General features: G+C 42.1%; 6 protein-coding genes across 6 annotated transcripts in view; 3 read left to right on the top strand and 3 right to left on the bottom strand.

Annotated features, from left to right (window-relative positions):
* Positions 1–143: 143 nt before the first annotated feature.
* LOC134192227 (protein lin-52 homolog) lies at positions 144–855 on the bottom strand. The gene has a single exon (XM_062660941.1). The coding sequence runs from the start codon at positions 811–813 to the stop codon at positions 445–447; it is 369 nt and encodes a 122-aa protein (XP_062516925.1). The 5' UTR covers positions 814–855; the 3' UTR covers positions 144–444.
* Positions 856–937: 82 nt separating this feature from the next.
* On the top strand, positions 938–7,808 carry LOC134192317 (traB domain-containing protein-like). Its single transcript, XM_062661038.1, has 8 exons — positions 938–983; positions 1,037–1,182; positions 1,251–1,502; positions 1,563–1,613; positions 6,930–7,018; positions 7,087–7,256; positions 7,315–7,414; positions 7,470–7,808. The coding sequence occupies exons 1-8, from the start codon at positions 971–973 to the stop codon at positions 7,582–7,584; spliced, it is 936 nt and encodes a 311-aa protein (XP_062517022.1). The 5' UTR covers positions 938–970; the 3' UTR covers positions 7,585–7,808.
* Positions 7,809–8,597: 789 nt separating this feature from the next.
* LOC134192581 (uncharacterized) lies at positions 8,598–10,326 on the bottom strand. The gene is made up of 2 exons (XM_062661326.1): positions 9,115–10,326; positions 8,598–9,058 (listed from the first exon to the last, which is right to left on the bottom strand). The coding sequence occupies exons 1-2, from the start codon at positions 10,324–10,326 to the stop codon at positions 8,816–8,818; spliced, it is 1,455 nt and encodes a 484-aa protein (XP_062517310.1). The 3' UTR covers positions 8,598–8,815.
* A 2-nt stretch (positions 10,327–10,328) lies between these two features.
* LOC134192583 (large ribosomal subunit protein bL34m-like) lies at positions 10,329–11,627 on the bottom strand. The gene is made up of 2 exons (XM_062661329.1): positions 11,480–11,627; positions 10,329–10,947 (listed from the first exon to the last, which is right to left on the bottom strand). The coding sequence occupies exons 1-2, from the start codon at positions 11,518–11,520 to the stop codon at positions 10,593–10,595; spliced, it is 396 nt and encodes a 131-aa protein (XP_062517313.1). The 5' UTR covers positions 11,521–11,627; the 3' UTR covers positions 10,329–10,592.
* A 3-nt stretch (positions 11,628–11,630) lies between these two features.
* Positions 11,631–14,015, top strand: LOC134192582 (peptide methionine sulfoxide reductase-like). Its single transcript, XM_062661328.1, has 3 exons — positions 11,631–11,919; positions 12,188–12,439; positions 13,605–14,015. The coding sequence occupies exons 2-3, from the start codon at positions 12,210–12,212 to the stop codon at positions 13,816–13,818; spliced, it is 444 nt and encodes a 147-aa protein (XP_062517312.1). The 5' UTR covers positions 11,631–11,919; positions 12,188–12,209; the 3' UTR covers positions 13,819–14,015.
* Positions 14,016–14,071: 56 nt separating this feature from the next.
* LOC134192578 (uncharacterized) overlaps positions 14,072–20,433 on the top strand; it is an 11,770-nt gene continuing 5,408 nt past the window's right edge. Inside the window, exons 1-14 of the mRNA XM_062661322.1 lie at positions 14,072–14,213; positions 14,298–14,358; positions 14,419–14,508; positions 14,620–14,673; positions 14,731–14,813; positions 16,770–16,871; positions 16,937–17,095; positions 18,150–18,241; positions 18,437–18,639; positions 18,702–18,757; positions 18,814–18,876; positions 18,934–19,035; positions 19,482–19,530; positions 19,587–19,844. Coding sequence (XP_062517306.1) covers positions 14,098–14,213; positions 14,298–14,358; positions 14,419–14,508; positions 14,620–14,673; positions 14,731–14,813; positions 16,770–16,871; positions 16,937–17,095; positions 18,150–18,241; positions 18,437–18,639; positions 18,702–18,757; positions 18,814–18,876; positions 18,934–19,035; positions 19,482–19,530; positions 19,587–19,844 — 1,488 coding nt within the window. The 5' untranslated portion in view covers positions 14,072–14,097. The remainder of the gene's footprint in view (positions 14,214–14,297; positions 14,359–14,418; positions 14,509–14,619; positions 14,674–14,730; positions 14,814–16,769; positions 16,872–16,936; positions 17,096–18,149; positions 18,242–18,436; positions 18,640–18,701; positions 18,758–18,813; positions 18,877–18,933; positions 19,036–19,481; positions 19,531–19,586; positions 19,845–20,433) is intronic.

Genomic DNA, 20,433 nt, shown 5'->3' with positions numbered 1-20,433 from the left:
CCGCGTCAATTTCGACCCGCCTTTACTCCCGGTCAGAGACATTTGTGCGGGAAAACACATACAGTATCATTGACACCGGTGAGTACGTGTACGCGGGATTAGGGTCTGGCTACGCGAAACTAGCAACATTTGTCTAGTTGGTTGGTCCACGACTCTTCAGGCCATTTTAATTTTTCATTTTCTATTTTCCAATTTTTTGCTAAAGGTTTTCAATTATTTTGCTAAAAAAATTAAATTCGGCCAGCAATTTTTTTATTTTCATATTTTGTTTCTGATTTACTTTTCATTTTCAGGAATACAAATCACCGAACAATACCACATGTATCGGTCTCCACACAGTGGAATTCAAGTTCAGGCACACGCATGCGCAGAAGATGCTATAACACAAATCCTGTCTCTACTGTACGTCTATCATACTAAACACACATACAGTCTATCCATATACTACTTGCTATTTGATTTATCGACTCCTAGAACGTTCAAAAATTTTCCCCGTGTCATCTCTTTCGCCTCTTCAAGACCCAATTGGTAAGCGAGATTCTGGAGCGCCTTCACTTTTTCCACAAGCTGCGACGACGTCAGACTGCCGAACTCGTGAAGCATCTCCGTGTCGTCCTGCTTGATGCTATGGAGCCATTCCGGTGACGAATCTCTACTCAAATGCATGAGAGAACCTCGACTGCTGCTGACAAATTGATTTGTGTCATGAAGCAAAGCGCCGGATCCGGGCCACAGGTCGGGAGAACTACGATCAAGCCGTTCGTGACTCATAAGACTTTCCAGTTCCGCGTCTCGCCTCGCCTTTCCGGCCATCCCGACGTTTACCAAGCAAAGAGCATTTTTGTCTCGATTCGAGTCCCGTATTCGAGTCCCGTATTCGAGTCCCGTATTCGAGTCCCGTATTCGAGTCCCGTATTCGAGTCCCGTATTCGAGTCCCGTATTCGAGTCCCGTATGTGAATTCCCGTTCTATGGCATCTGCAGGTAGACATCATGTTCATCTCTTGCTTCTCTAAAGAGTCTAGATCTTTGTTCAGATCCGTTTCAAGCTCCCTACGTCGTCAATGTCGACCCACCCGGCTTACCAAAGACTGTAACCAGACTGACGACAGAATTCGGCTCGTTCGTCTATCTGGTTGGGACGGCACACTTTAGCAGAGAAAGCTGTGAAGACGTAGCCACCGTAATGAAGCTCAATTAGCTAACCCACCGATACAATCAGTTAATTAATTAATATTAATTATTTTGTAGACTATTGATTTGGTCAGACCAAATGTCGTCCTGTTAGAGTTGTGTACAGCAAGAACGGGCGTCGTTGCATTGGATGAGAGTGAGATGCTCGAGGAGGCGAAAACAATGAATTTACAGAAATTAAGAAGCAATATTCAGGCACACGGATTTACCAGTGGAATTGTGTCGTCGTTGTTACTCTTGTTGACAGCACATATAACCAAAGAGCTAGGAATGGCACCTGGAGGAGAATTCAGAACAGCATACAAACATGTAAATTAGGGTGGTGGTCGTTAAGAGACCGTTAATTAATTCTATGTGATTGTGTTACAGGCTTGTGGTATTGCTGGTTGTAGGATTGTCTGCGGTGACAGACCCATTCAGGTTGATAACCGTTTTGTGTGTTGTTGGTGAATACCCTACTGCTCCTAATGTTTTTCGAGTAATAATTTTTTTGAAAATTTTGTCTGAAAAATAATAGGATATAAACAGAAAAATAATATTTTGGTCTTGAAAATTGTCGGTTGTCCGAGTTTTTGGTTTTTGTGGATGCGCATGAAACATTGTCAAAAATGGCTGCTAGACTTGGCTGCTAAAAATTGCTAAAAATTGCTGCTAGATTCCAACTTGAAATGTTTAGAGAATTGAATCAGTTTGAAAGAATGAATAAACAAAAAAATAAATCAAAAAGTGACTAATAGTGCACATCAAGATCTCAAAATAATTATCATTCATAAAAAAATTTCTAAATTTTTTTGGAGTCTTGAAAAGAATTAGTCTCGAAAAACATTAATTACCGTATTTCTTTGAATAGTCACCGCGGCCTCTATTTTTGACAAGGTTGCCGAACTGCGGCCTCTAAACGAGGGCGGTCTCTTTAAGTCTCTACTTCACACCGTGACACATTGGTACTTGAATGTCACCTTTCTTTCTGTTGACATAATTGGACACTTTTGAAGGTGCCAGCACGGCAGGTTTAGCTGTAAATGTCACAACTATTGTGTTATCTACATTCTAGATGCACAATGTGCTGAGAACTACGTGGAAAGTACCCTGAACTTGTTAATAGACGAGTGTGCGTAATAGGATGAGATTGATGCAGAGCATCAAAAGCATGTGATGGGGGGGAGGGTGGCCAGTAACTCTGCAGACTACTGTGGCCTCAATTTGAGGGCGGCCTCTATTTTTAGCAAGTTTCTTCAGCTGCGGCTTCTAAACGTGGGCGGCTTCTATTTGAGGGCGGCCACTATTTGAAGAAATACAGTAAGAGCAATAGGGTAGTAGCCCATGGGTCACTATTTTTAATTTGGTTAAGTGCTTGGCTTACTATTTGAACGTAGGCTACTATATATTGGCACTGTGTGTGTGTGCATGTTTGTTGGTGTGTGTGCATGTTTGTTGGTGTGTGTGCATGTTTGTTGGTGTGTGTGTGTGTGTGTGTGTGTGTGTGTGTGTGTGTGTGTGTGTGTGTGTGTGTGTGTGTGTGTGTGTATTTGTGTGTGTGTGCGTGTGTGTGTGTGTGTGTGTGTGTGTGTGTGTATTTGTGTGTGTGTGCGTGTGTGTGTGTGTGTGTGTGTGTGTGTTGGTGTGCGTACGTGTGCGCATGCGCATATTCATCATCACAACTGTTTGTCACTGCCTATGGCATGTGCTTCAGAGTGTAGCATACAATATTTTATAATTTTCAATTCAACAAATCAGAACCTTTACATGTTTCTAGGTGACCAAGTACCAATATTTGCATTACTATCTCACTATTTTGATTCATTACTAGGAATTGTATTTAATGCCATAGGAACAAAGTGATCTGTGCCAAAATCAAAAGATACAATAGCTGGTTTTACACACGCTGAGACATTTTGAAGCAATAGTTGCAACCCATTGCAAAATGCTACAATGAATCGAGTCTTTAGTTGCTTGTAATACTTGGTTGTCTTCAGAAATTAATTTGTTACACACAATTTATTTGCCAGGTTGTTTTCTCGTTTATATATCACTTCACCTTAGGTCTAAGCAATCAAGCAGATGCCATGCAAATCAAACTGTACTTGAGGTCAGCAACAGAGCACATGATATGTGCACGAAGGAGCTGACACATAAGCAACTACATTAGAACGCTGGCATATGAGCTGGGCACTCTTACAGACATGATGGTAGACACTTTTATTAAGTCTATTTCAGAGCATGCAGAAGAGATGCACGTGCAACAGAAACTTCCATACTGTTTATTGTTGAAGAGCTTGAAACTACTAATAAGTTATCAAAGTCCGACTTGTAGATAAAAATTTAGTAAACATTGACTCGAAGATTGCTGTAATCGAGAATTAATAATTACCAATGAACTGACACAGTGCCATGATACTCACAAAGAATTTTTGAATTCTGTTATGTAATAACAATAATTATTATTATAACACAGCAACTTTACAGTATGGACAGCGACTCTATTTGACCCTCGTTACACCAGTAGGTAGCACTTGAAGCAGCTTTTGACTAACCAGTTGCTCTTCGAGTACTTCCTGCATTTTGTGTCCCGAAAGTGCGTGAACAAAGCTCGAGTGGAGCTCCAACTCGTTTGCACATTGGCTTTTCACGCTGTAACTTTGAACGCAAGGTTTTTTGAAACTCCACACATAGTGATCCAAGGCAAGCCTATGATAAACCTGTGAGTATCATTGTTTGCTGGTTTCAACGGATGCTGAAGCAGGTAGAGCGGGAACAGACAGACAGATAGACAGATAGCTAGACAGACAAACAGACAGCTAGACAGACAAACGGACAGCTAGACAGACGGACAGATAGACAGACAGACAGACATGCACACATGCACACATGACCAATACCATAACCTGCGCATGTGCCAATGGTTAAACAGAAACAATGTCAACATCTACGTCTGTTAACAGAAAAATTTAGTGAGTAAGCTTGAGACGAGCCTCACACAATGTCCATTATGTCCAATTTGAGTGGACAATGTGGTTTTGATCTTGTCCCTTGAACACACAGACTTGTCGATCGTAATACAGCAAATCTTGGTCTGCATCTAATCATAGACATTGTTTGTGCATAAGAGGTATTTTGATTGTTTGAAATGATATTAGCTATATGTTTGAAAAATGTGGTAGCTTCTTTGCCCATCCCTCCAGTAATGATAATAGTAATAATTGTCGTGCTCAACCAGATCAGTCTGGTTTGTAAAGTCTATTACAAGTACCGGAAGCAAACCCTGCTTCAGAAGTACTTAGACCATCACGGCTGTCTGGAAAGAAGACATGACTTTACGAAGGATCCGAGTAGATCCCAGAAGCACTGTTTTCTGTAAGTGCTGCAGGTTGTGATGACCTGGAATAATGTCCAGCCACCGTGCAATACCTGCGTGCACTGTGCCCAAAGCTCTCAAGACCACCGGAACCACCAGTGTTCGACAATGCCTCATGCGGCTTATCTCCACTCGCAAGTCGCTGTACTTCGCCAACTTCTCAGCATGTTTCTTGCCAATGTTGCCATCAGCAGGACAGCTGATATCAAGAAGAAGACAAGTGTTTGTCTTCCTATTTCTGAGACAGATGTCTGGACGATTGACTTTGATCTTCCTGGCAGTGGGGATGGTGGTATCCCACGTCATAGTAATGTCAATAATATTAATAATAATAATAATAATAATTATTATTATTATTATTTAGTCACCGCCGTGGCTTAGCGGTTAGCGACAATGGCTACCACTCCATGGTTTGGGGTTTCAAACCCCAATGACGACAGTAAATTGTGAAACTTGTCTGTCTTTCTTTCTCATGTTTCTCTAGCTTTATCCATGAGACTATGACTTGTTTCAGTCGTTGGGGAGTCTCTGTGGTCTGGCGAACGGTCCGTTGACGATGACGTCCAGTGCTTTCCTGGTGGTTGTTGATATCCACTAGGCGTGCTGTATCGAGTACGCAGTCACCGTAATGCCTGCAATCTATATCGAATTGGCTAGTCATTGATCGCCGTATGGACTACATGGAAACATGTACCCCGCTGGGCTCACCTGCCGGGTTGGTGGGCGCCCAGATGGGGGTAATGATCCCACTTGCCCATTATGGAGGGGCATAACGACACATTATTATGTTGTCGTGCTCAACCAGATCAGTCTGGTTTGTAAAGTCTACTACAAGTATCGGAGGCAAACCCTGCTTCAGAAGTACTTAGACCATCACGGCTGTCTAGAAAGAAGACATGACTTTACGAAGGATCCGAGTAGATCCCAGAAGCACTGTTTTCTGTAAGTGCTGCAGGTTGTGATGACCTGGAATAATGTCCAGCCACCGTGCAATACCTGCGTGCACTGTGCCCAAAGCTCTCAAGACCACCGGAACCACCAGTGTTCGACAATGCCACATGCGGCTTATCTCCACTCGCAAGTCGCTGTACTTCGCCAACTTCTCAGCATGTTTCTTGCCAATGTTGCCATCAGCAGGACAGCTGATATCAAGAAGAAGACAAGTGTTTGTCTTCCTATTTCTGAGACAGATGTCTGGACGATTGACTTTGATCTTTCTGGCAGTGGGGATGGTGGTATCCCACGTCATAGTAATGTCATCCATCTCCACAAGCCTATCAGGATGATGCTGGCACCATCTGCTCTCCACTGGAACCCCAAAATGGCGATAAACATCCCAGTGAATGATGGATGCCACCTGATTGTGTCGATCAGTGTAGTCCGTCGGTGCCAAAGCACTACAGCCTGCCACAATGTGGTCGACTGTTTCCAGGCCTACACTGCACATGCGGCAAGTAGAACTGACATCACGATGTAGAATCTTGCACTCATAGTACCGAGTCCGAAGAGCTTGGTCTTGAGCAGCAACAACCAGTCCCTCAGTTGCAGCAGGAAGATTCGCTGCCTTTAGCCATCCGTAGGTCTCTTTCATGTCCACAGGCGGTTGCTCAGTGAGACGACGATACTGCCCGTGCAGAGGCTTCCCGCTCCAGGACCGCACACGAAGAGAACTGCAACATGTACGGTAATGTCTCGCATCTGTTTCAGGTGCTTGCTCGAAGCCACCTTCAACCGAGATGGATGCATTCCTGTGTAAGCTCTGTGACTTGTCGTCCGAAGCAAGACTCCTCCGCAGCTGTGCAGTAAACCGACAAGCCATGTGCTTGATCGAGTGTGAAGATTTTCCAGAGTCACACTCCCGTATCATCTGCATGAAAGGATCAGAACTGTCAGCAAGGTAACAGTTCAGCCTCACAATACAAGATTGATATGTCGACTTAATCTGTTGTAATCCCCTACCCCCATCACTGCAAGGAGCGTACAGTCGGTCAACGTCTGCAGCAGGATGGTGGACACCTTGCATAGAGAGGAGCTTTCTGGTCCGTCGATCGAGCTGCTGCAGGTTTGTGCACCCCCAATGAATGACGCCAAAACTGTAAGTGAGAACCGGTAGTGCAAACTCATTGATGGCTAGAATCTTGTTCCGACCATACAACTCAGTCCGGAGAACCACCTTCACTCTGCGCAAGTACTCACGACGGAGTCTCTCCCGCATCATGCTGTGCTGAATACCGTTACTCTCATCTACACCCAAGTACTTGTTATTATTATTATTTTTATTATTGTTGTTGTTATATTTACTTATTGGGCTTGAACTAATGCTATACAACTACATGTCAAAACGAGACAGATTTACTGCTATTATCAGTGGCTGTGTGCAGATTACATTGACACGGATAATAAGAGCAATGTCGCTATGGCAAAAATGCAAATTTGGTTGGTACCTCTTGACTTGTCGTGATCCAATCAGGTATACATATATTCCTCTCATAATGCCTTGCGTATTCCTTTATCTGCTTTACATCGGTCGTTGTACAGCAAAGAAGATGTTGAAAAGTGTAAAGACAAGGACCTGCTTCAACAGTTACTTGAGCAGTTTGCTGGCGAATACCCCGAAGTAACCGAAGTTCTTGTCAATGAACGAGACCAGTATCTCGTACACTCTCTGAGAAAGGCAGCCCAACCCGTTCACTCCAGACTTATTGGAGGTAACTGATAAATTACGAGGTTGTTTATGTGGTGATAGTGATGCTGCTGGTGTGGCAGGTCCGGAACCAATTGTAGTGGTCGGAGTTGTTGGAATGGGTCACGTGCTTGGGATAGTCAGTAACTGGGATAAGAAAATTGATATCAAATCTCTTGTCAGGTAATCTACCAATTTTCGAATTATAAATATTTTGTCTCAAAATTTGTGTGGATAGCATCCCGAAACCTTCGGTTGTTGGACGTGTCATCTCTGTGGGTATAAAGATTGGATTTTATGGACTCTGTATCTACGGGGTGTACCGACTCGGCAAGACTTGGAAGCTGATATAGGCAATAGGATTGTGACACGTTGACATCGATTGAATAGATGGTAACAACAGACTAGAAAGAGTCAACATGCACATGTTGTTAATTAAGAATTTCATAAGGTATGACTTTCATCATGTCTCGTACAATTAGCATGTAATATTGGATGGCAACCCAGTAGAGTCAGAACTGTAGAACACTGGCACAAACTTTGGTCTTGTACTCAAAGTGTAGACTCTCAGCAAATCGACTGGCTTTACATTAATTAATTAATTAACTATTAAATGCCAATGTATACACAGGGGTAAAGACGTTGTGCCACATTTTGAGTACAAGAAGCATTGAAGTTGTCAAGACAGTTTGAGTTGTTTTGATTTTAAATGAATTTAAAAATCTAAAATGATGACTTCCAGCATGATTGTAACCAGACCTATAAAAAATGAAGAAGCTCTACAGTGCAAACCCTCCGCGTGCCATAGCTATGTAGCTTGAATGTAATTAGTCAGAGTCTATTAGAAGAGCGTGAGAAAAGGAGATACCTGGTCACGTGTTACGCAGTAGGTCGTACGTCACATGACCGTCATTCCTTCGCGCTAGCAGATGCTGAATCAGTGACAACCAACACTGAACGGTTGCTCTGACTCGGCGACAGAGCAGCCCAGTATTTCAAAATAAGGCGTTCCTAGACGTTTTGTTTTGCACTCTGGTTTTGCACATTCCGGATGTGCAAGTTCATAGTGGAAACAGTCGCTTTCTTGAACTGGTTTAGTTGTGAACGCGTTTAAGCTAAACTAGTTTAATTGTTATTAAGGTGCAGCTAGTGGAAACACGGCCCTAGCATTTCACGCGTCCGTAATAAACTAAATATTTATTTTTTGCCAACCTAGTAACGCGCGCAGGCTAAATGTATTAGAGTGGGGCGGAACCCGCACGCGCACAGGCTAGAGTGGGGCGGAGCCTGCGCGCGTTAATTAATTAAGAGAGCCTGTGGTTATGCATTTTTCGTCCAGAACAAAAAATGCCATAGGCAACAATGACATTGAAACTCTACCCCTTTGAATTAAAGGCACTGCAACAAAGATAAACAAGTATGTATACACTTGTAACAGGCGTCATGACTAGCTAGAGTTGAATGATTTCGTACAGTACCACATCACGGCTCGTGATCCCAACTATCACACAAACAGGTCAGTTTTAATTTGCATGGGCAAGATAGAACAAATGTATTAAGACTTAATTAATTTGTATGCAATATTCAGTCCTTGGAAATGTCGTCTCCCCATCGCTTTCTTGCATTAGGAATTGATCTGTATTCATCTCCATACAGCTTATTGAGAAGTTGGGGGATTTCAATAACACACGCTTTGTCTGCCACCTCGTGGCAATAGTCTATGATGTAACGCAAGCACACAGGATGCCGATCGTTCACGTGACAGTCCTTCAGAAAGCAGGGACTCCTCCAGTCGCTGGCATTGAATTGGCAAACCGTCTCATCACCCTGACAGAGAAATATATTTTAAAAATTAACTTAAAAGTATCTTGAGAGTCATTCACCTCTATATCATCGTCATCTTCATTGTCATCTTTGTAATCACCGTTTACCCACAGTGCATGCTTTTGTTCATCATCATAGCCGTACTCTTTCGTTTGTGGACTGTCGGGATCTCGATCAGTCTCCCATTGGAATTGGCTCATCCGAACGGTCTGCATTTCACACTTTAGTCGTGGAGCCGTGCTGCTAACGTTTAACACCCACTGCTCGTAATATACAAGAGAACTCGCAAATGAATATCGATTGGTGTTGCTACCATAAGTCAGAACAGGACTTCCGGGAGGTCCACTAATAGGGCTTGATTTCCACCATAAAGCAACGGCTTGCTGTCGGCCAGAATGCGATATAACATGATGCCACCAAAACTGAGGTATATAAACGAGATCACCGGCATTAATATGAGCTATCTCGTAGCGAATGTTCTTTGCTCGAGGAAATTGTTTGAAGTCAACAGCCGTGGGATCAATCCTGGATACGCCAAGAATTTGAGTGTCATCTGCATGGACTTCGTGTGAATACAGAGGTGAGATGAGAAGCAGAGTTTTGGCACCATGCAGAACACAGAGGAGGTTCTCGTCGGTGTCAACGTGGATTTTCGAGGACGTGCCACCATAGCTCATCCAAAAGTACGACACAAAAAATCGTTCGGTCATCTCCTCACATCGAAGACAAGTAGGTAGTATGACATCCTCGCGCATCTCAGGCAAGACTTCATCCACCATGTAAACGTCACGTGACTTATATATATCCAGGAATTCTCTGAATTTCATATCAGCTGGGATATCAAACTTGTTGTCATCTTTTGTCTCCATTTTCATACTCACGTCTCCAAACTCGCCTGCGAGATACTCATCTGTCCACCGCCATGTGGCATTCCAGTATTTGACGGCGTTGCGAATTACGAGAGGTCGATGGCGGGCAACATAATGCTGGTGGAAGTCCTCCGGGGCTATCATATGATTCAACTCTTCTGTGATACGTACCGGCGGTCTGTGATATCCTAGAGGCTTCATGTGGCCTCTTTGGAACAACTCGCTCTCGTCTTCCGTCTCTTTTACAGCAAAGTATGCGGAAAAAGGATCGTCGTTGACTTTGTAGTGCTCGAGAGTTTCGCGAGACGAACAGTCGCCTTTGCCATTGTGGCAGGTGTTTTCACCATATGCGTGCAGCAGTGCAAACAAAAGTACGAACATTAGGACTACGCATTTCCGCATGACGGCCGAACTTGCAAGTCTTGGTTGTACACTGAAAACTTTATGTGAGTTAGCTCCTCCTTTTCCGGATATTACAGGCCTAACGCGCTTTACCTAGAACCTACTAATTGCCAAGTGCCATACATGCAGGTATGTATGGCTAATTGTTATGTCAACTAAGAGCTATTTTGTTGTTATTTGTAGATAAAACTAGTTTTAGTAATGTGGTCTAACAGAGTTGGACGATAAAGTGGTGCAATAATTGTAGTTGCTTTGTTAGTACTGTACTAGTGTGTGAGGAATTTTCGACCCTTCTTTCTTCTCCTGGCAAGGATCTTGCGACCCGTTCTTGACATGAGCCGGGCAAGAAAACCAAATTTACGTTTCCTTCTCAGAGTGCTCGGTTGGTATTCTCGTCCACGAGTGACATATCGAGTCTGCATGTTTCCCGGTGTTCGAACATTACATAGAGAGACTCCGTTTGTAAACACAGGAAAGATCATCGATGGCCTAAATCTATACACTGGCTTTCCAAGAGAACAAAGTGATGCTAACGGTCTGCATGACATTGTGGAGAGGAAAAACTTCTGCTGTTGCTGCTGGAGTCTGCAAGCTGGTAGTCGTAAATTTGATAGATAAAGCCTAAAAAGGTGACAAAAGAGCAAATTTAAATTTACCACCTACTGTCTTGTGGGTTATTATGGTTGAATAGTTGGATGTTTGTGTAGTATGTGGATGTGCTCTGATTTGTGTCCTTTCAGGGTATTTACGTATTTACATCAATCCGTTTGGTCTGATAGAAAAATAGATTCGATTATTCACACACACACACACACACACACACACACACACACACACACACACACACACAACATTTCACATTACTTTGTATTGATACAAGTGCAGTACTACTGAGGCACTGTTACTGTATGCTTTTCGTATTGATTTGTGCCCTTGCTGTGTATCAATGTCACATTGTCATTGCAGTCACGTGTAGTCTACTGTACTGATGAGGAGGTCTGGTTTACTAAACAGCATGTTGTAATAAAACTTCTTCAAGACAACAAAAATCAGGTATACATGCCACATTCGTAATAAACAAATTAAATAAAATGAATATTACATTCAGACTTGGAGAACTCACATACGGGAACTCTTAACATAAGTCGAGTACCTTGCACAAGTCAAATTGTGAATACCACGCCACAACGCCATCTTACGTCTAACGCGTGGTCAGTGCACTGTACATATACGTCAGTACAGATCTTCGTCTACGTCTTGCAGTATACACGTGATCTATAATCGATCACGTGATATTATGAGTCATATGACGTCTGTGACTTCACTCGTCATTCTTTTGTCACATTTGATGGGATCGCGTTTGGCTAGAGCAACTGTTGCAAAATCAGATCTCTCCGTCGTACGAACAAGTTTTGGATCTCACATGGCATCGGTAAAAGCAGTGGAAGAGCCATGCTACGAGACGCAAAAGGCGACTTTTGCTATGAGCTGATTTTGGTTCCCCGAGGCCCAATTTGGTGCCGTAGACGGGGTCGTAACAACAAGAGTCGGCTTCACAGGCGGTTCAAAACCGAATCCAACCTACCGAAGCTTGTAAGGGCCGACGCGTGATCGTGTTTTCATGCATGGGGCGGGGCAAGCACTTTTAGGGCGAGACATCTACTGCAAAACTTAGCCTCGTACCCAGGCCCTCTTGCGCGCCCGGAGATCCGGCGCGCAAGAAGGCCTGGGTACGAGGCTGGGCAAAGCGTAGCCTCGCAGTTCCAGACCTTTGTTAAACGCGGTTTGGAACGCCTACTCTTTAAATTATTACTTAACGTATTATGTTTTGTATTTTTATTGTTTTTGTCTGTCTACATAGGGGAGATCACACAGAGAGTGTCATGCTTGAGTTTGATGCAGCCAAAATTACGTACGAGGAGCTACTGGACATGTTCTGGAAGAACCACAGCTGCACGACGCCAATGAACAGACAGTATATGTCTGCGATTTTTTATCATTCAGAAGAACAACATAAGAAGGCTTTGTCGTCTCGTGATGCATTGCAGAAGACGATGTCCAAGAAAATCATGACCAAGATAGAAGCTGCGCAGACCTTTTACGATGCTGAGAAGTATGGTTAAAATATCAATGTTGTATTTGCTATTTTTTGAACTGTTTAGTGCACTAAGCTATAAAATTTTGTTTCTATTAGGTCTTTGTCATTCTAAAACTGGATTTTTGCTGTTTTGTTTGTATGTTTGTTTATCTGTTTGTCTGTTTATCTTTTTGTTTGTCTGTTTATCTTTTTGTTTGTCTGTTTATCTTTTTGTTTGTCTGTCAGTGTGTCTGTTTTTCTGTTTGTCTCTGTGTCTACTCTGTCTGTTTGTGTCTATCTGTCCATTAGTTTTAACTTTGTCTGTTTATTATATCTGTTTGTACAATGTATGTATGTTGACTGGGAGAAAGAGAAATGATATGATATGATATGATATATTTGATTCTGACAGGCCCGTAGGAAGAATTTCAAAAGTGGTCCGGCTTAGCACTCGCTAAGAGGGTGTGGTCCAACGATAGTGCCAAGAGAGCAGTCTTCCAGCATACTAGCTGGTAATATAATAATAATCTATTGTACAACGGGTTCTTGAACCTATGCAATGACCTCAGACTTGGGCAGCGCAATAGCAATTAAGTCAAGATGATATAATTTACTTTTGTTTCAACTATAAATATATTAGCTATTTAATCAACTATATTTTTAATCAGAAGATTTGGGCAATTGCCACCTATCTGAAGTACAGTTTTTGAAAGATAGCCCGGCCAAAACCGGACTGACTAGACTGCATGGTTCCTATAGTATACAGCTCTGAATTGGGTCTCTGGTAAGAGTTCACTCTGGGGAAAAAGTGGTCCGGCCATGGCTGGACCAGCTGCACCAGCTCCTACGGCCCTGAACTTGATCACACCAACATAATGGTGGTTCCCTCTCGGGGCAATGTAAGAAACACATGCAGACATACAGAACTGTTTGTGGTTTGGTTAACGTATACAGTTTAGTACCGGAACATCGTCTTGTTTTATTCTTTGAGATTTCTGTTCTATTTTGGGTTGAAGGGAAGTAGTTTGTCTTGTGTTGTTACTGTATTTAGCTGTGTGTTGTACGTGTATTAGTATGCCCCAGTGGGAACTGCATTACTGTGTGTGATTCGATAAAAATAAATATTATTATTATTTATTATTATTATTATTATTTGGTTTGTTTTTAGTTAGTTTAAATTGTCATTTGCTTTATGTTCTAGCTATCATCAGAAATACATTCTCAGGCAAAATTCTCAAATTTTGCATGAGTTGAATCTTTCTGATGCCGACTTGATGACATCACACATTGCTGCACGTCTGAATGGCTATCTTGGTGGCCATGGCACTCAAGATCAACTGCAGAGAGAAATCGAAGACTTTAATCTTAGTAACAAAGCAAAGGAAAAGCTAAGGGCTACAGTTGGCCGCAAGTAGTTGAACTTTATGTGAGACTGAACTTCCTGCATTAGAAATTGAATATTCCATGAAACATTAGTAGTAAGGAGTGCATCTTGAAATTGGTACATGACGTTATCTGGTTGAATCTTCTCTGGAGAAGCCAGATTACTGATTTTTTTAGCCATGATTAAAGTGTGCAGAACTTACAGAATATCATACATATGTGTATGAAATATTTTTTAGCCCACAACGTGTGGTCTGTACGACGACGCGTTATTGATTATCCGGGTCTTCAGATTTGGTGCAGTTCATATCATGGCCAGCGCTCTCGCAAAGGCTGGCCGCAAGCTGGGGCGCGTAGGAAAGGATGCCATCAAATATCGTTATACATCTGCATTCGAATCAATCGACATGATATGCTTGAAAGGATGGTTGGTCACCTAGAGTCTCCTGCTACTCAGTGACTGGTCGCGTGCGTGCAATGCCGACTTCATGTTTGCTCTCGTTTCTTGCAGGCGCCCGACCTCTCTGACTGTCCGCTGGTCGCGTGGGCAGAGAGCTGTGAGCAGCAGTCCGGTTGGTGTTGACATTGCTGTCAGTTCGGTTGTTAGTGATGCGTAGGGTGTTGCTCTGCAGGCTCGCATATCGGAGGGAAGCGAGAGCGGCCAGTTTCATGCTGTGTGGGATCCTCCCGACGAGCAAGAGTTGCTAGTGACTTTGTATAAGGTAGATGAAACGTGCACGTTCCATGCAAAGTGGCAGAACTATCTACTAGAACGTTACAACTTAGTTAATAAGTGCGCATGCAATGTACGGAACTGTCTTTTACTGTTGCAGGAAACGAAGGGAGAAGGATTCGATGAGAAAGAGTATAAGTTTCAAGTTGAAGATGTGAGAAATGATGAATGATTGTATAGTGTGAGTCTGTTCTATTTCCGTTTCTCCTAGGAGTCTGGACACGGGAAGAAAAAGGTGTTGGCAGTGTTTTACATTAACATGGCAGAGCACATCAGTAGAGAGGCCGAATCAGAGTAAGTTGCTTTCTACTTTATTAAACTTTAGAGCACACTGTGTTGTCGATACTTGTGAGTTCGTTTAGAAATTTGAACTGATTTTAAAGTTAAATCTTGAGTGATAAGAAAGAAAAAATAGGAAAGTGACAGAAGGGCAGAGAGACACAGATTAGACAACCAAATAGACAGAGTCAGGAAAAGGTATGACTAATTGGAGGATGTATACCATTTTTGGAGTGGCTGTGTCAAACAAGCTTTAGTTAGTTTACAAAATTTGAAGGTATATTGTCATAGTACTAATTTTGTTGCTTTCTTGAGACTTCCATTTTAAGGTCTGAGAGAACCTGTTGCAGCATGCTTCATTGACATGCAATACTTGTAAATAGTGATCAACTAGTTTCTAAACACTTTGATTTATTAATCTATGAAGGGTAAATATGGATTAATTAATTAGCTGTTAGTCAACTCTTGTACATACAATGACAGAAGCAGACAAATGGTCAAACAGATAAATGGAGAGTAGGACATACGTATTGCTAAACAGATTTGCAGTCACAACGATGACCGTTGTACATGTCTGTCTGTCTGGTTGTCTGTCTGTCTGTCTATCTGTCTGTCTATTTGTCTGTCTGTCTGTCTGTCTGGTTGTCTGTCTGTCTGTCTATCTGTCTGTCTATTTGTCTGTCTGTCTGGTTGTCTGTCTGTCTGTCTGTCTGGTTGTCTGTCTGTCTGGTTGTCTGTCTGGTTGTCTGTCTATCTGTGTCTGTCTGTCTGTCTGGTTGTCTGTCTATCTGGCTGTCTCTGTCTGTCTGTCTGTCCACCTTCTTTCTATCAGCATCTTTGTGAGGCAGTTGCAAGCCTTTCTGCCACTGTAGGATCGGATGGAGAGGCACTCACACCTCAGACTTTGTCTGGACTTACGGCAAATCCAGTAAAACTACAAAATAGCCTAAGCTCTGATATCGCTGAAGAGAATGCTGCAACATGTATTATGAAAACATCTTCTGTCAAGCATGCTGCAAGGATAAGGTCATGTCAGGGACGTGGAGCTGGTTTATGGCTTCGAACTATCCCTTCAGCACCAAAATTTGTTATTAAATCTTCAGAATTTCGGTTGACAGCATTCTTGAGACTTGGCATTCCTTTACCTTTCTCAAATTGTTACCAAGTGTGATTGTGGCGCAAGTCTTGATGAACATGGTTACCATCTATTAACCTGCAAGTTTGGCGGGGGCCCAGCCTGGCAACATAATACAATTGTCTCGACTTGGGCTAAATGTTTAGATGAATTAAACATTCTACATCAAGTTGAGCCTTGAAACAGATATATCAACTCAGAGAACCAACCGGATATAGCAATACAATCCTACTGAATATTCCACAACAGACTTGGATATTTCAATGGCTCACCTACATTGTTGCGACACCCTAAAATCAGCTGCCAAAAGATCAGGCTACGCGGCAGAGATGCGAGAACAAAGAAAGATGGCAAAATATGGTCAACAACAATCCATATCAGAGTCCACCACACTATGTATCCCATTGGTTTTCAAAGCACTTTGGCTTTTAGGGCCCTATGGCTGAAGAATATTTAAATAAGATCTCCAAGAAGTCAAAAGATGAACATGGAAGGAACAATGAAGCAGACTTTCGAGATAGATGGAGGAAGCAACTGTCTGTAGTTGTACAGTCTTGCAACTCTCGAGTGATTATTAAGAAGTTGTCAAAGTTGTCTAAGTGCAACTTCGATGACTTTACATATGATAGAGACATTCAACATTTCGTCTATTGACTGTTATTGTTTTGCATAAAGTTAGCGCTTGTTATCGGTAGAGTAAGAGTTCAAATAAAACAATCTGTCTGTCTGTCTGTCTGTCTGTCTGTCTGTCTGTCTGCCTGTCTTAATATACTCGATTATTGTATATACAGCAAGGTAGCTGTGATGTTTAATATCCTTACTGCTTTGATACGAAGGGAAGAATTGAGTCTGGAGTTCAAGTGTAATTCTGTGAAGGTCCAGTCAGTTGTTGTTGTAGCAAAGATATGGTGTCAGTTTCTCAAACAGGGAAAATCATAGTGAGACATGTGGTTACAGTGACCAGCTTATGTTGATGTAATTAAGGATTTTGTCTTTGTTGTAGTGATGACGACATGATGAGCACATTTAGTTCTATTGACAATGCTCGCGATTTTGACGACGACGACGACACAGAGACTACAATGAGTGTTAATAATGTACAATCAAGGCAATCGCTGATATTGGATTCGAGTCATAATCCTGATCAGCAGGGGACGAATGTGTGAGATATAACTAATGTATTGTGCAGTTGCCAGTCGGTATGTATGCAGGGCTCGAAAAATAGGTCGTCAAGTCGTCATTTGACGAGTTAAATTTTACAACTGACGACTAATGTTGTAGTCTAGGTCGTCAAATGACGACTAGAGCAGACTAAGGCTTTTTAGTTTGTAATGGCTTTCTCGGTATGCAGACAGATAGCTGTACTGTACTGAAACATGCGCCGCTTTGACGCTCACATTGGGACATTTGTCGTACAGTGACATGTACGTGTAGTAAATTATATACCAGCAGCGTACGTTGAAAAACTGCTCATATCACGGATAATGAAACGGGTAGTGTGAGAGCCATCTCAGGGTGCTGACAGAGTAAAGGCATAAAGTTTGTGACCAGGGAGCATGTGAGGAAGTGAAGACAATGGTAAATCCTGTAGGCCAAAATAGGTAGATGCGATTTTAGTAGCAAGAAACAGACAGTTTTCGCAGTGTGATGATATGTGGAAGTCTGGTTGAAACCCCGCCTTGTTTTGGCAAAGAGAGGTGGTATGCGTAATCACTAATTCAATTAGCTATCACTATTGTCTTCCCTGCCTCCGCGAAGATGTCTTAGCTCTGTCTAATGTGTAACATGTCCTACCATTGGCTCAGCGGTAATGTATTGGATACTCTTGGTTACATGCCGCTGTGAAGTACGGAATACTGCGCTGTATGCTTGCACTGCACTGAGTTTTAGAACGCTGTACAAATGGTGATATACCATTGTACCACTAAATACCATGATTGATATCAACATAACATCCTAGACTAAAAAATTTGACGACCTAAAATTTTTGGAAACTCTTCAAATGACGACAAAATGGTTGGACCAATTTTTTGAGCCCTGGTATATCTGTATATCCATCTGTCTGTTTGTCCATCTGTCTGTCTGTCTGCCTGTCTGTCTGTCTGTGTGCGTTCTTGTGTGCCTGTTTAGTCTTATGCCTCAATATGCATTTGGCTGATATTTTGCTATTTTTGCTTGAATTCATGTAAATTGATCATAATCATTGTGTGGTGCAGTGCCTCACTTAGTGAAGTAGAACAGGATAACAAGGAATCCCAGAGAAAGGATGGTCAACATTCAACAACACTTTTGGCCACAGCATCTTTAGGTCAGCACCTACACATAAGAGATAGTTTGCATATACATATGTGTGAGCATGCAAGACTAGTGACACATGCACGCACACACACACACACACACACACACACACACACACACACACACACACACACACACACACACACACACACACACAAGCACAATTTGTGGTATTAAAATTGTGTTTGCTTTGCTCTGTTTCTAGCTTCTACGTCTTCAGTGCAATCCTCTGTATCATCTCCACCTCCTCCTGCAACACAGCCGTCAACCAACGGCACGGTATCTCCTAAACGAGATCTCCAATCAGACATAGCTGACTTCTTCTTAGCAGCACACTTTCGAGACTCTGAAGGAAAACTCATTTCACAATCTGATCAGTTAAATTTCCGTGAATATTCTGTTTTAGGGGTAACTGTTCAGTGAGCCGTTTTAGTGTCATTATTTCATATACATGTTTTTGTTTGCATTAGCTTCTATTCTCTTCTCGGGAACACAAAACAAACAATTTTATTGAAACTTTGTTAAAGTTGTTGTCACGTTTTTGTTGATTGTTTTTTTTGTAGACAATTAATTTTTGTTTAGATTCTACAAAATACTGCGAGATAACGCTGGAAGCTTTGAGGTTGTATTTATATCAAGCGACAAGTGGGTGTGTCACTGACACTGTCCGTTCTGAGTGTACAATATGGCTCTATGTTATAGGTCTGCTACAGACATGATGGAGTTTGTGAAAGAACAGAAGATGCCGTGGCTCAGCTTGGATTACGAAGACGATATGTGTGACAGATTGCATAGGCAATACAAGTGAGCAAGCAATATGAGTTACACAGAGTGGAATATAAGGCAAAAATTTGGGTCGGACATTGTGCTCTAGCAAGAGGTTGACCTGACATTTTAAATTTTGGGCATTCATTGTTATTTGTAATTATCAACATCAACGTTTAGTTTAATTTCTTTATTTGTTGCATCATATATACTAATGTATTTATTTGACATCGAAATATAAACATAAAATTTGGCTTGTTTGCTGTTGTTCTGTTGCATTGTTATTGATCATGATGACTAGGGTTAGAGTAGTGGCATGCATGGACAAAACAGATTGAATAAGTTGTTTGTTGAACAGCATGCTCTTGATTAGCTATTACGTCTTGACCAGTCATGTAAATGGCTACGTTTTCAGACCTACTGGTAGTCATGTCATTGACATTATGGAACAGAATTGGAAGTTTCTGATCTTTTGTGTTTGGTAGTGTTGAAGGAGGACTTCGGTTTGTTGTCATTGACTCTGCAGGCACTTTGGTATGGCCATACTACTAGAACTTGTTATCCGTTTCTGTCTCTATTGTGTGTGTTAGCTTGAACGCGATGGGCTACATGTGATTTCAACTGCCGTAACGAATCAATCGGAATGGAAAACGTTTCAGCAGTGGCATGCTGCCGCATCGCTACCATTTGCATTGATCAGTCAATCACCTTCGTACAGGAAAGAGGCACAGAAGACAAGTCATACAGTTGAGAAGGCTCATTCTGCTTCGGCTTCGGCTTCGTTGTCGAGTCTGGCAACAAAAAGCTCTGACAGTATTTCACACGTGGACAAGTCTCAGTCTCAACAGGTTTAATCTCTCAGTAATAAGAGTTGCTGTTGACACGTGATTGTGTAGAATTGAGTTATGTGTGTTTTTATGTTTTGGGTTTTGATGATGTCAGGTAGTTTGTTGTACCAGTTTGATCTACCCTCTCACTTGTAAACATGCTACTTGTTAGCCATGTGAATGTTTGCTTGCTTAGATCGTCTCCTAGATCTTCTCCTAGATCTTCTGCTGTCTTAGATCATCTCCTGTGTTAGATTGTCTCATGTCTTAGATAGTCTTCTGTCTTAGATAGTCTTGTGTCTGAGATAGTCTTTTGTCTTAGAGATCGTCTTGTCTTAGATAGTCTCCTGTGTTAGATAGTCTTCTGTCTTAGAGATCATCCTGTCTGAGATTGTCTCCTGTCTTGGATAGTCTTCTGCCTTAGACCATCTCCTGTCTTAGATTGTTTTCTGTCTTAGAGATCATCCTGTCTTAGATTGTCTTCTGTCTTAGAGATCATGCTGTCTTAGATTGTCTTCTGTCTTAGAGATCATGCTGTCTTAGATTGTCTTCTGTCTTAGAGATCATCCTGTCTTAGATTGTCTCCTGTCTTAGCCAGTCTCCTGTGTTA

The sequence above is a fragment of the Corticium candelabrum genome, chromosome 16, assembly GCF_963422355.1.
Source record: "Corticium candelabrum chromosome 16, ooCorCand1.1, whole genome shotgun sequence".
Lineage (NCBI taxonomy): Eukaryota > Metazoa > Porifera > Homoscleromorpha > Homosclerophorida > Plakinidae > Corticium > Corticium candelabrum.
This window is presented reverse-complemented; position numbering and strand designations above follow the sequence as displayed.

Excerpts from the sequence above, each read along its gene's own strand:
- LOC134192582 (XM_062661328.1), top strand. The coding sequence starts at position 12,210 with ATGCTTGAGTTTGATGCAGCCAAAATTACGTACGAGGAGCTACTGGAC. Across the intron at positions 12,440-13,604 it reads ACCTTTTACGATGCTGAGAA|CTATCATCAGAAATACATTC; the intron begins GTATGGTTAAAA and ends TTTATGTTCTAG.
- LOC134192227 (XM_062660941.1), bottom strand. The coding sequence starts at position 813 with ATGGCCGGAAAGGCGAGGCGAGACGCGGAACTGGAAAGTCTTATGAGT.
- LOC134192583 (XM_062661329.1), bottom strand. The coding sequence starts at position 11,520 with ATGGCGTTGTGGCGTGGTATTCACAATTTGACTTGTGCAAG. Across the intron at positions 10,948-11,479 it reads CACAATTTGACTTGTGCAAG|GCTTTATCTATCAAATTTAC; the intron begins GTACTCGACTTA and ends TCACCTTTTTAG.
- LOC134192581 (XM_062661326.1), bottom strand. The coding sequence starts at position 10,326 with ATGCGGAAATGCGTAGTCCTAATGTTCGTACTTTTGTTTGCACTGCTG. Across the intron at positions 9,059-9,114 it reads AAGATGACGATGATATAGAG|GGTGATGAGACGGTTTGCCA; the intron begins GTGAATGACTCT and ends TTTCTCTGTCAG.
- LOC134192317 (XM_062661038.1), top strand. Across the intron at positions 1,183-1,250 it reads GCTGTGAAGACGTAGCCACC|ACTATTGATTTGGTCAGACC; the intron begins GTAATGAAGCTC and ends ATTATTTTGTAG. Across the intron at positions 1,503-1,562 it reads TCAGAACAGCATACAAACAT|GCTTGTGGTATTGCTGGTTG; the intron begins GTAAATTAGGGT and ends ATTGTGTTACAG.